The 14,121-nt window shown below is 36.8% G+C and overlaps 1 protein-coding gene across 4 annotated transcripts in view; it reads left to right on the top strand.

The window, feature by feature from the left end:
• Nucleotides 1-13,904, top strand: part of LOC128179020 (deleted in malignant brain tumors 1 protein-like) — a 39,842-nt gene extending 25,938 nt beyond the window's left edge. For all 4 annotated transcript variants that reach the window (XM_052846484.1, XM_052846483.1, XM_052846485.1 and 1 more), the window contains 21 exons: nt 129-313; nt 741-873; nt 1,507-1,644; nt 2,073-2,264; nt 2,491-2,823; nt 2,974-3,297; nt 3,383-3,697; nt 4,031-4,354; nt 4,470-4,574; nt 4,839-5,057; nt 5,272-5,592; nt 6,261-6,584; nt 7,327-7,653; nt 8,090-8,431; nt 8,670-8,849; nt 9,129-9,290; nt 9,614-9,943; nt 10,190-10,513; nt 10,826-11,161; nt 11,319-11,636; nt 11,984-13,904. In XM_052846484.1, coding sequence (XP_052702444.1) covers nt 129-313; nt 741-873; nt 1,507-1,644; nt 2,073-2,264; nt 2,491-2,823; nt 2,974-3,297; nt 3,383-3,697; nt 4,031-4,354; nt 4,470-4,574; nt 4,839-5,057; nt 5,272-5,592; nt 6,261-6,584; nt 7,327-7,653; nt 8,090-8,431; nt 8,670-8,849; nt 9,129-9,290; nt 9,614-9,943; nt 10,190-10,513; nt 10,826-11,161; nt 11,319-11,636; nt 11,984-12,738 — 5,987 coding nt within the window. In that variant the 3' untranslated portion in view covers nt 12,739-13,904. The remainder of the gene's footprint in view (nt 1-128; nt 314-740; nt 874-1,506; nt 1,645-2,072; nt 2,265-2,490; nt 2,824-2,973; nt 3,298-3,382; nt 3,698-4,030; nt 4,355-4,469; nt 4,575-4,838; nt 5,058-5,271; nt 5,593-6,260; nt 6,585-7,326; nt 7,654-8,089; nt 8,432-8,669; nt 8,850-9,128; nt 9,291-9,613; nt 9,944-10,189; nt 10,514-10,825; nt 11,162-11,318; nt 11,637-11,983) is intronic.
• Nucleotides 13,905-14,121: the final 217 nt, after the last annotated feature.

Here is a 14,121-nt window from a genome sequence, read left to right as displayed (position 1 = left end):
TTTAGGACACAAGGTACACTTGTATTTTACAAGATTGGTATCATCAAAGAATGAACATCTAATGGCAAAAAATATTCACCATTATGTGCAAGTTCTCATTCTTAGGATATTACAATGTTTATTTCCAGTGAGCATGTCCCTGGAGGGTGAGAACTACGGTGCCCTGCGTGTCTGGATGGACGACGTTGGCTCCTACAGTCTGGTCTGTGCTGACGGTTTCACTGACGTAGAGGCCACCACAGCCTGCATGGATATGGGTTACGTCTACGGAAAGAGCATCTGCTGTTCAGCATTCGGTGACGTGGAAGGCAAGGTACCACATATCTTGAATTATCAATTTTATTATCTTTATTTTATAAAATTGTCAACAATTACTTTGTTTATTTTGCATGTTTCGTCTGCATTGAATATAGAACGTGAGTTGATGTTGATGTTTACATGATTGTAACAAGCCTATATAATAAAAACGTAAATAGTAATTGTGAAATATACTTCAAGAAATCCAAATTGTGTATAAAAGAAATGCACATGTTTTTCTTTGCATAAAACCCATACACATGCAAGGATAACGACAGTAAAACCTGCGTAAAGCAAAGTCCAGGGGAAAGTTAACAAACTGGTTCTTTTCTCTTTTAAAAATTATGTATGTGAAAATGCATATAGTAACTTATAATAAAGCGTGTTCATCTGAATATTCAAGTAGTCCATAAGATTCATACCAATATCTTGCAATCATTTAGATTTGGAAAACGAATATGAACTGTCAGCCAGGAGACCAGCACCTTGCCAGCTGTAGTTCCACGGACGGTGTGAACAGATGTTTTAGTCAACAGTACGCATCTGTTGTCTGCTCCAACAAAGAACCTCCACTAGGTATGTAATTACTGTACTAGCTGCTTAATTTAGTGTACTATGTATGTAATTAGTGTACTATATATGTAATTAGTGTACTGGGTATGTAATTAGTGTACTAGGTAAGTAATTACTGTACCTGGTAACTAATTACTCTACATGGTATATAATTACTCCATTAAGTGCATATTTACCGCACTGTGTATAATACAGGGTGTAATAACCCAGACAACAGTGAGCAACTATTGATTGCTTCAACAATTGAAGTTTGTCCTATAATCTCTATAAGAATTATGTATTTTGATTTTATACAAATGTTACTACATATATATTGTGAATGATATAGTGTTCCAAAGAACCAGTTAACATTATGCACCTTTGTCTGCTCAAATGAACTCCTTAGTCTGACCAATAACTCTATGTATCTATAACAGAGTCATCAGTTGTCTCCCTGTGCATGTCTTCACATGTCTTTCACTAGATTACAACACTCTAGGCTTTTAAATGATTTACCAACAGTAGGCTCAGGCAACTGTCATCATTGTCCTGGCCAACTCTCCTAAGTTTTTGGATTTATATCTGTCTGTACATTACAGTTACATGTTATTGATTTTGAATGCAAGGTCTCCAACGCTTTTCTTTTTATTCTGCCAGGTTACAAACTGGAGTTGGAGAATGGTCACTATGGTCACGTTAAAGTGACCTACTTTAACCAGACAGGGTACATCTGTATGGATGGATTCGACGCAGCGGACGCCAATGTTATTTGTAAACAGATCGGATACCTAGGAGGCAAGTCCAACTTCCTGTTTTTATAAGATATATTAGGAGGCTTGTTGGTCAACAAATTAACCATCAGATATGCGTTATACTTTAAAGTTAATATTTTAGGCCATGAATTAATATTCGGTAAAGAAAAAATCCGAAAAATTTAGCTTTAAAATTTGAACATTTTCCTATATTTCAATACAGAGCTCTACATCTAAAGGAGATAAAAAAAGCCATAAAATGGCCACGGCCATCTGACCCTCATAAATCACATTTTTGATTTTCAGTAAATACTTTTTTCTAAATGAATGGTCATGTCTTTTTCTAAGTGAATGATTTCTATCAGTTAAAAAGTCAAGTGAATCAGAAAAAATTTGGTGATGATGTAAAGTTTGAGCACAAATTGCTTATTTTCATTAATGATGATATTTGTATTTTTGATTTTCTTCCAGGTTTTGCGTACACCAATCAGTACAAGCGTTACTGGAGCAGTAAGGTGACGGAACTCCGATGGCTGAGCAATCTGACCTGTACAGGAAACGAGGATCGTATTGATGAATGTGATGACTTGAGCACAAAATGGGGACGTATTGAGAACTGCTCCATCTATGGCTTTGCTGCAGCATTCTGTTATACAGAAAGTGGTATGTAATATTGCATCTAAAACAAAGTCTGGTTCACAATTAAAGTAAATGAACATAATTCAGATTAATTTTTTCTATCTTTAAGTTAAGAAATGAATTATTTGATGTGACAATTGATACACATGTAGATACTTTGTATAACAACATTTTCTTTAAAAGCTTATGAATACTCGTGACGTTGAATTTAGACTTACAGATGTATAAAGTGTTATTCAATGTTCTATAGAGAAAAAAGGACCCCAGATAAGAATTGTTGGGGACAAAAATGAAGGTACAGTGGAGGTTTTCATCAATGGCACTTGGGGCTCAATCTGTCAGCGCAGCATCTCGAACAAGGAAGCAGATGTCATCTGTCGCCAGTTGAACTACACATACGGAACACACAGCAGCAATACAAATGTTTCAAAAAGTACAGGCCCAGTTCTGATTGATCATATGGTGTGTCAAGGGAAGGAGGATAATATTTTTGACTGTCAGATCTCCATCAATACCGATCCCCATTCTGCATCCTCATGTAATCAGCATAGATATGATATGGTCGTGAAATGCTATTCCAATGGTATGCTCTCCAACATTGTATCTGGTTATAGTAACATTTCTATGAAAAACTGAAATGACTACAAAATGCATGTAGATTTTTTATTTTCGGATTTTATCAGACTTATTTGTAATTCTATTGCAACAAATATAATTGAAAAATATTTTTCAGTTCGACTCATAGCTGCAGATGTTGATAACTATGGAAAGTTGCAGGTTCACAACAACTCAGGGTGGTACTCTGTGTGTGATACTAACTTTGATGATGTGGATGCTAGGGTGGCGTGTAAAACCTTGGGCTACAAGGACGGTCGCGCCCAGCCCGGGTCAGCCCTGGGAACTTTCATATCAAAAATTACTTCTAGCATTGGAATTACGGATGTGAACTGCACAGGAAATGAGGCTATGTTTAGATATTGTCAAATGAGTCATGGAAAATGTCAGTCAGGCCATTATGTCACCCTGGCGTGTACTCAAAAAGACATCGATACATACAGTAAGATTGTTTTTGAGAAATATGAGACATTAACTAAGGCCTCTAGCAATGTTTAAATACATATCTTGCTATTTTTTTGTTCTAGAGGTTGAATTGGACAGGGCATCTACAAGTCGCTTTGTTGGGGAAGTTTCTGTTTTGCTGTATGATGTGAAGGGATCCATTTGTGACGACACGTGGAATGATGCCGCTGCTCAGGTTGTGTGTCGAGAAATGGGATTTGTGTCAGGAAATGCTACACGTGGAACTGTGCCTAAAAGATATCCCATCCTTGCAAGTGGTGTCAACTGTACGGGGAATGAAAAATCCTTGAGTGAATGTCAAATGAAACCATTTAATGAGACAAACAACTGTCGAGATAGCTCTTCAAGAGCAGCTTTCATTTGCTCCAAGAAAAAGGGTAACCTTTTAGTGATTGAAGTCCTATTTATTATGATTACATAATGTATACAAGGTTATTTTCGCCTTCTATACTTGAAAATGGTTTCGCCCCATCTTGAAATGCCCAGACCCAGTATATAATATATACTCTTTCTAATTAGTAGTTTAAAATTTGTTTTAAATTAGCCCTGTATTAAATTACGGTAGTCCACTGACAACAAGAATTTCCCTGCCATTTTGTATACAGGAAATTGCCACAATTGTTATGTGCATTGTATCCCTAGTTATAAGGTGATTTGCGTTAAAATACAGGATGATTAAAGTATTTATTTATATTTTCTTTTTTTTTCAGAGGGGGTGAGATTCCGCATTGGCAATGACTACCAGGGCTCCGGTCGGGCCGAGGTGTACATGAATGGACAGTGGGGTACTATATGTAACATTTACTGGGAGGATGTGGACGCCAGCACCTTCTGTCGACAGCTGCCAGACTACGTGGGGGGATTTGAAGCCAGTCCTGCAGTTGTAGGAGAACCAAACCAGCCTATTTGGATGTCTCGAGTGGAGTGTAGGGGTAAAGAGAAGAGCTTCCTGGATTGTGAAGTCTCTTGGGATCCATTGCACACTAGGAGGTGTTTCCATAACAATGATGCTGGGGTCATGTGCTTCAAGTCTGGTGAGGAAATTGGAAGAGTTGTTGTAAATTGTAACAGTGTTTTTGTACAAGTATTCAAGCAAAGATTTGTATGGTTTTTACACACAATTTACATTGAATGATATACATATTGCAGTCCGATTGATGAGAGGAAATTATCGCAATAATGGTATAGTGGAAGTGTATGTGAATGGACAGTGGGGAACAATTTGCTCCTCTGGATTTGGACAAAAAGAAGCAGGTTTGTATATCCCGTAAACTAACTATATCTGGTTTATGCTTGGGTTGTCAAAGAGTCACTTCAGTAATCATCACAAGGTCTGAGTATTCAGAAAGAAAAGCAAGTTTCTGGCTAAAAAAATGGAACAATTTGACAACCATAGTAGGCCAGTACATATATACCTCTCCTTGATAGTGATAATTTCTCTTAATGGGAATTGAACCTAATGGCTGGCACCTTGATACTTTCAAACTTATAAAACACACATATGGTTTAATACTTCAGATGTCACCTGTAGAATTCTTGGATATCAGCGAGGCATTCCTCTCTGCTGCTCGCCTTATGGATTTAGCTTCAAAAATCCCATAATGAGCTCCTTCAAGTGTAACGGTGACGAGCGACACCTGACGGACTGTCAGAGCACCCCCGCTATCGGTCTCAACACCTGTGTCTCACAGGATTATGCCTCGGTGGCCTGCTACAATGAATCCGCAACAACTAAGGGTATCTAAGACTTCATTTTCTCAGTAGTTGAGGTTGCGTATACTTCGAAACATTGTTTTAGCACATTTTCTACTGTTTGCAAATTAAAAAAAAAGAAAAATTACCAAAAATATAATTGTTAACTCCTGGCACTTTAGAACAAATTTGTTACGCTTACTGGTTGTAAAATATATAGATCTGCTAGGTATCTGTGATTTTAACTTCTATCGGACAGAGTACTCCATTTCCCTGCCCGCGGACACTCCATACACAGGACAGGTAAATCTGACCTACCTGGGCAATGAGGGTCGGATCTGTAACGACGGCTGGACCGATGTGGAGGCTGGGGTGGCCTGCAGGGAGCTGGGGTTCTCCAAGGGGTTCGCCTACACCCACTACAAGAGTGAGGTAGACTCCACCGGCCCATACTGGTCCTCTCAGTTCAACTGTACAGGAAACGAGACCAGGCTGGACAAATGTCAACATGTGGGATTTGGGAATGTGACACAGTGTAAATCCAAGCATTATGCTGGAGTTCTCTGTGTGGAGAGTGGTGGTGAGCAGTTATAACTTTTCATAGGTTTCATCTCTTATTAGAACCATTTTAACAATAGCTTGGACTTTGGGTAGTTTTGTCAAACAGCAATGTGACGTAGGACTGTCTATTTCATTACTGGCCACTCAGCCATTACTCTTTGAAATCAACAAGATTTGTCTAGCTTTTAAGCTAAAACTACGCTATCGGTGTATGTATCACTTGAAACCAGCGTCATTTTCAACTTGTTTTGACGCAAGAAATAGATAGTTACGTCCTATCGAAAGTCCAAGGTCTTGTTAAAATGGTTCTAAATACTGTAGATTCCCAATGAAACCCGAGAAATTAATTTCCACATAAAATAGCAAGAGGCAGCCCTCGCTGATTTTAAAATCACGCTTTTTTTTTTTTAAGACAGTTTTAAAATATAGGAAATTATAGCCAAAAAATTGGTGATTGCGATTTTATGTTCTCACTATCTAATACAAACAGCAGAACTAGGGATTTAAGTACTCGCGTAAAATAAGGAATTTACAGTAATCAGGACTCCAAAAGTTAATCAGGTCATAAGTATTCAATGCATGAATCTTGATAATAATTCATAGCAACATAGAATGATTATTTTTATAAGTGAAAAAATATTGTAAGAAAAATCTATGAATATAAGAAAGAATTATCATCCTTTGCAGGCATAAGCTACAGAATGGAAGGTGGCAATTTCCGATATGGACGTGTGGAGGTTAACATACATGACAAATGGGGCACAATCTGTGATCGCTACTGGGACCAGAGGGATGCAGAGGTTTTCTGTAGAATGTTCGGTTTTAGTACAGGAGACGCCCACTACAACTCTTATAAAGACCAAGGGACAGGCAAAGTGTGGGGGACCATGTTCCACTGTAAGGGGGACGAGGAGAACCTGAATGCCTGTCCCCACGAAGGCTGGAAAATCACCGACTCCATTTACTGCAGAACTCACAAGGATGATGCTGGAGTGCAGTGCTACACTAATGGTAATTAGAATAAAGGGACTTTGTGATGGAAGGAAGCTTCATATTTATACATCTATATGATTATGCATAAAAATCTATGTAGGAATTTGATGCCCATTAAATAATGTATTATGAATTATGATAGAATTCGAGGGCAATTTTCCATTTGTATATTGTTTAGAAATCGTAAAGAAGAAATTTTATTGGTGTATTAATGCATCCACTGTAATGTATGAATTTTCATTTTGGGGTAAGGCCACACCAATTTAATTTCTTATTCGTCTGACCTGCAAGCTCGTTTTTTAAACAAAACTATACAAATAAGATTATTTTAAATATCCGACATCCATGAAACTCTGGTCTATTTTCTGTTCTATTTTCACTCTATTTTTCGCATGTTGAGTTGTTTTACCTTATAAATCAGAAAAAAGTACAAAATGTATAATCGTTTGCTGAAGTTTATTTACATGTATATACCGCCTAAAAATTTTGCCTTCAAAAATAATTTTATTATTTCATTGCTCACCTGCTTGTTATTTTTTCATCAGATGTCCGATGAACATTAAATTGGTGTGGGCTTATTTACACTAAATACATTAAACAAAGTATTTGCATAGATAATCACACGTAAACTAGCAACATATATGATTTCATTATGATAGAAATAAATTTATAAGTGGAAATAACTACCACACATTGTTTTGATATTAAATTGATTTGAGATTGTTTAAAATTAAGATCCTTTGATGTTGATTTTTTCTAGTGAAACTCTCCAATGGAATACTTAATCGCAACAGTCACAGTGGTGCAGTGATGATTTATCAGAATAAGACATGGCTCAGGGTTTGCGACACTGGTTTCAACGATAAGGCAGCACGCGTAGTGTGTAGGGAGATGGGCTTCAATGACGGCAGAGCCATATGTTGCTCAGCTTACGGAGCGGTCGGCGAGAAGTATATTCAGATGAACAATACACTGAGGTGTAACGGCAGAGAAAAGAATGTGAAGGAGTGTTTACGTGAGGAGAGGTGTGAATCAGCCAGCTATGCCTCAGTTGTCTGCTTTGGTGTGGAAGATAAAATCAATGATGGTAAGCTAATTTGAGTTAAATGTGTCTGTGGATCTATATGCACTGAATTGTAATACATGTATTGATCAAATTCATTTTCATTAATGATTCAATAAAAAATTGTTGCACAGTATAGAGCTCAACAAACTTCCAAAAATTGTCAATTTTTCTAATTATGAAAAAAAAATTGTAAGCATGTTGAGAACTATTTTAAAACAGTATGTAATTAGATGCTTCAGCTTCAACAATTTGCCCACTATAAAACAGGAACATTTCTATACTTTTACAACATAGAAAAAAGTTCTTTTTACCTAAGGTTTATCATCAAAATTTTACTCAAAAATATGTGGAAAATTACTAAATTACTTTTTATTATGATATGATAAGATAAATGATTTTATAAATTATACGTAAGAGGTTTTTTTCAAGTTAATTAACAAACCACCATACATTTCAGATGAGTACACGTTTGCAGTGAAGCCTGGAGGCAACGATAACAAAGGTCAGGTAGTGGTGACCCACTATGGAGTGGAGGGCCGGATCTGTAGCCGCGACTGGGACGACGCCGACGCGCACGTAATGTGTCGGAGCATGAACTACCAGAACGGGATGGCATACTACCACGACGAGCTGGCCACTATCAGCAGTCTCCGTGGACCATACTGGCTGAGTGGGTTCAACTGTACGGGAGACGAAGCCTCTCTCCTGGAATGTCCCAACAACACCAGGCTAAACCTCGGCAACTGTTCGTCTTCCCACATCGCTTCTGTCTTGTGCTTTAATGACACTGGAGAGTCTGGTGAGAGTTTTTTTTTTTTTTTTATTCCAAGTAGATTGGGATATTTATGTTTCTGTATTTTTTAAGTGGTTCTATATTACTGGTATTGCTAAAAATGTAAATGTATATTGTTATAACGAATGATTTTTGATCAGTCATAATCCGTATGTACAAAGTGTGTTAAGTATTATGGAATCTAAGCTAAACTACTGGATAAACAAATTGATTATATTATTAATGAAGAGCACATTTTTTTCAGCTATCAAATACTACATAAATGGTGGTGGTCACTATGGTAGAGTGGAGGTTTCTATAGAGAAGCAGCGGGGGACTATCTGTGATGCCTCCTGGGACAATAAGGACGCCTCCGTTCTGTGTAGAGAGAAGGGTTACAGTGAGGGTGTGGCTGTGCCTGGGGCAGCCTATGGGCAGGGCTCAGGTAGGAAGGCTCTCAGTGTCCTCTTACATTTACTGTTGTGTGTCACATTTATGAAAAAAGGACTAGTTTTTGAAACCAACGACTTCCAACTATATGAAATTTTCACACTCCTGTACCATTAACATCATGATTATGTTTATTTAAATTTTTTATTGAAACGAAGATTAACGCAAAGATAATTATTAAAAAAGACGATAACATCTGACACAACTTGCTTTCCTATTATAATTGATACACATTCAATATATTATGGCACAATACTGTCTCCAATGATTACAGGACCTATCTGGCAGAGTCACATTCAGTGTGTGGGGGATGAAGCTGGACTGCGGTGGTGCCCTCACCGTGGGTTTGTGGATCGCTACTCGGATGCCAGCTGGCTGCTGCCCCTTATCTGTGACTCCCACAGAGACGATGCTTCAGTGTTCTGTTTTAAGAATGGTAGCCATCATCTGTGTCACTCATATTTAAAAAGGAATATTAACTGAAAGAATATTTGCTTAAAAAAACATGAAGATTGAATCTTCTTTTATATCAAATTAAAAGTTTTCTTGATTTTATTTAAAAACAATAGTCTTGTGACATACACATATATCATTTAGATTTAACTTTTTCTTCATGTTCTTATAAATATGGATTTATACATGGTTGAAACTATTCTAAATTCATTGGTCAAAACTTTACATTTTTAGAACATAGCCATTTTGATTGTATTGTTTTGTTTGTAAGCCAGACAACTTATAGATGACATATTCTGTTGGTAGTTAAATTAAACGAAGGCCATGATTCACCAATGGGAGGGGTGGAGGTCTACAACAAAGAGCAAAGGAAATGGTACGGCATCTGTGACACGGGCTTCAGTAACGCTGCAGCAACTGTAGTGTGTCGCAGCCTCGGTCTGGATTACGTCGACGGAAGGGCCATTAATGGATCAGCCTACGGAAATATATCTGGAGAAGTTCTCTACACCAATGTTAAGTGTAGTGGGAAAGAAAAGGATTTTACGGAGTGTACTTATGATTTCAACAAGACTAGGTGTGATAGTGGGATGTACGCTTCTGTAATGTGCAGCAATAAAACTATTGTGGATACAGGTAAGATTAAAAAAGTTAACCTTAGATAAATATCATATGCTGTAATATTTTATACATGTACACGCATATGTAGCAGTATGATATTAAAACCCTACAACACTTGAAGATGGAGCAGGACTATAGAGTGAATTCATATATCCAAAAAAAAAATTGTGTTAAATTTTTTTTATTGACAAATTTATTTAATATTGTACATTATACTTTCATGTTTAATATGCTAATACATATTTAAACTGTTTTAAACAGGTTTTGAGGTTCGCTTAGCACCAGACAGTTTATCAAGTAATTTACACGGAATCGTGGAGATAAGGGTTAATGGCGTATGGGGGCGTGTCTGCATGAACAGCTGGGATGACAGAGATGCCAATGTAACTTGTAAGAAACTAGGTTATGCAGGGGGCGTGGCCTATTTACATATTATGAAGAACCGTAAACCAATCATGATGAACCAGGTTCACTGCAATGGTAACGAGAACAATTTGATAGACTGTGTTCACAGTCTGAAGCCGGACCTTAAGAATTGTGCATTCCATTCTAATGATGCTGGAATTTTGTGTTACCAGTCCAAAGGTAAACTCACTGAAATCTTTGTCTTTAATTGTATTAAAAATTATACTTTCAGATTATAAATGCAGGGAGAAATTTCATTTTGATAAAAGTAATGGAAAAACTAGAGAAAAATACAAAATATGTTTTCATCAATATTTTCTATGACACTGTTGTATCGTTTTTGAAATTAATGTAAAAAAAAAAAGATCGACTTGCCTCCATAAAAGCATAAGTTCATATTTGATAATTCAGATTTATCTCCTGTAACAATTCAACATGCATATAGATTACTGTTACCTGACAGTTATAATGGCAACAAATATTCTTTTCAAGGAATCCAGTACAGCTTGGTGGGGGGGAAGGACAAATCCACGGGGCGAGTGGAACTGAGCTATGACGGTGTAGTGGGAACTGTGTGTGCCTGGTCCTGGAAGACCGCCGATGCTAAAGTACTGTGTAGACAACTGAATTATGTGGATGGAATAGTCAGTTATGACCACAACTCTAAACTGGTGCCCACCAAACGATGGGTGACAGGCTATTTCTGTCAGGGAGAAGAAAAGACTTTGATGACGTGTCTGAACACTGGCTTCAACTCCACATTCTTGGATGATCTGTGTCTCTACAATGAGCCAGGGGCATATGCATCATGTTACAATGATATGATAGGTACATATGGAGATATAGTACTTCATTTATATATACTTTGATTGATTTGATATTAGATACTGTAATACTTTGATTGAATTTTAAACTTATAATTATTCAAGATTATATACTGTAAATTGAGAATTTTAATACTTAAAGGAATATGAATTCTCTTCAGAACCCAAGAAGATTCGTTTGGTAGATGGTCCAAACAATTATACAGGTCGTCTGGAGGTGTACATCCAGGGTCCAAACCAGTGGGGGACAATTTGTGATGACTTCTGGGACGAGACGGCTGCTAGGGTTGTTTGTCGCCAGCTAGGGCTCACAGGAGGCAAGCCAGTCAAAGAGGCTTTCTTTGGCACAGGAAATGGCCCCATTTGGTTTGATAATGTGAAATGTTTTGGTAACGAGAGCCAGATATGGGAGTGTGGTAACAGAGGCATAGGAACTCATAACTGTAATCATACAGAGGATGTTGGTGTAAAGTGTGACGGTGAGTATCCACTGTTGAATGATTTTCTAACAATGATTATACCAAAAGTTTGTGTTTTACTCATCAACTTCCTAATCTTTGACACCTTGAAAAATTTAAAAAGACCTCTGTAGAATTAAGAAATGTTTGGCTTGTGGACTTTGGCATATGAAGTCATCTAAAAAGCTTAAAAAATTCTTATTCAACTTTTAAAGAATTATTTTTTTCAGTACTTAGCGTAGAAAAACCCTGTAAAAGGTTTAAAATCCATCCTTTGAAATGCCAAAGGTTTACATGGTACAATGTATTTCGGTATGAATTTTATATTTAGATATATATTTATTTTTGGAATTTGAATTGAATTTTAGGTCCAATTATACCAACAACAACAACATCCACCACAACTCAAAGCACAACAACAACAACAACGACAGCAACAACACCTGTTCCCATGACAACAAAGAGTTCAACAACAACAACGACATTAAGACCAACAACAAAAGCAAGGACAACTACTTCAACGACAACAACTACTACAACTACCACAACCACTACACCCAAGCCAACAACTAAGACAACTAGAACAACACAAAGACCAACAACATCTGCTCCTGTAACAACATCTAAGACAACCACTGAACAACCGATCATAAATGCCACAGTGGTGGCTCCTAAACAGCAGCAGGAGAGTTCCACATCACTGGGTGTGATCATTGCTGTGCCAGTTGTGATTTTCTTCTTGATACTGGCAGTCATTATTCTTGTGTTTGTGTTCAAAGTTCGCAAAGTCCACAAAAGAGACAACATTCCTCATGAACGTTTTCATGATGAAATCATCGAACATAACTCTGATGGCAGCATTGCTGTCAGTAATCAGTTGTATGACATGACAATGCAGCCAACAGGCGCAGCCAATGGCAGCGCTGGCGACAATCTACAGCTTGCCAAAAATGGCAGCGCCTACTATTCCAAGCCATTGAAGAATGGCAAAAGTGACACTAAAAACTCCTTTGCCAATCCTCTGTATGGGCAACAGAACGCTGGTTCTGTGATTGACAGTGAAGCTTTAGCAGACCAGGATGGGGTTCGGTTGCCCATCGATGAATCCGTGTCCAAAGCTTGATTTTGAGCTTTAAAAGTAGACTTCATTGCACTTGTATTTTGTGAATTGTCAGGATCTGAATGTAATACATATCATCAATTATTTTTATATTATCTGTTTTTTGTAAATCTTTCCTGCCAGCTTATGGATCATGATGGAAAGCATTCAGTATCAAATGTTTTGGAATAATATAGCATTGTACAACAATCAAAGCCCACGTAGATAAAATGTTAGGGGCAAATGGTCTGGAAAAAGATGCTGTAAACTAACTTTAAATTTTTATGTGAGAGAAATTGTTGATGAATGCTAATACCTTAATTATCATAATAAAAAGCAAAGTCAGGAACGAAAATTTGATAAATAGTTTCTAATTTCTCCCAGTCTAGGTGTGTCTCAGAGTGTTTAAATTATGAAAATGGTCATAATTGAGAACCCAACGAATTTCAATCAAAAAATTATACTTGGATGATATTTATGACGATAGGATTCCAATGTAATTGTGATTAGTCTAAACTCAGTGTTTAGAACCCAAGTCAAATGAGCGATAAGAGTACTTTGCAATAAGTCTGAAATTACCCAGTTATCGAAAGTGCAAAACAGATACACTAAGAATATCAATGTAGCTGTAATTCCGTGTACCCAATATTTGATGTGTTGATTGAGTGTTGAAAGAGCTGTGCTATGTTCACTGTTATTTATCCTTTGTCGATGTCTTTATTAATGTTGGGAGTGTTTTGTTAGGTGACTGTTTAATGTTCTAGTCATGCAGAGAACCCACGGGAGGCAAACTTAACAGCCTCTCAAATATTCCACTATCGATCACAATACTTTTTAGCATTTTTTATAATTACCTATAATTGTGGTTTTTAGTCATTTTGTTAAGGGAATCACTGGAGATATGAATCATTATAATTACGTGTATTTTCAAAAGAATTGGTCATTGGAAAGTATTTTGATTTTAATTATTTTGGAAAGGGACTGTCCAATAAACACGAATCTCCAATTTAACGCATCATGATAGGTATTTACAATTTTAATTAGCAAATTAATTCTGCAGTACTAGTTATACTTTTTATAGAGTGACGTGTTTTAAGGTAGAGTGTTTTCAATTGTCTTGTAATGGTTTTGTATGAGAACATGACTGGAGTATGTTGAAATGAATTTAAATAAAACATTATTTATCGTAATTTAATCTTGTTACATATTTGTTCTATCACTGTAAATTTTAAAACTTTTAGCGCGGGATGAAAGCTTTTCCTATGTTAATTTATTTTTTTTTTTGGCTTTTGGCGAAAAAAAAATCGGATGCAACATTTCCAAAAAAATTCATTATTAATTAAAATGCCTCCTTTTACCACGTCTACTGGAAAAGTTCTGCAGAAACTGCTCTATGGTGGCTAGTAC

The sequence above is a fragment of the Crassostrea angulata genome, chromosome 3, assembly GCF_025612915.1.
Source record: "Crassostrea angulata isolate pt1a10 chromosome 3, ASM2561291v2, whole genome shotgun sequence".
NCBI classification, from domain to species: domain Eukaryota; kingdom Metazoa; phylum Mollusca; class Bivalvia; order Ostreida; family Ostreidae; genus Magallana; species Magallana angulata.
This window is presented reverse-complemented; position numbering and strand designations above follow the sequence as displayed.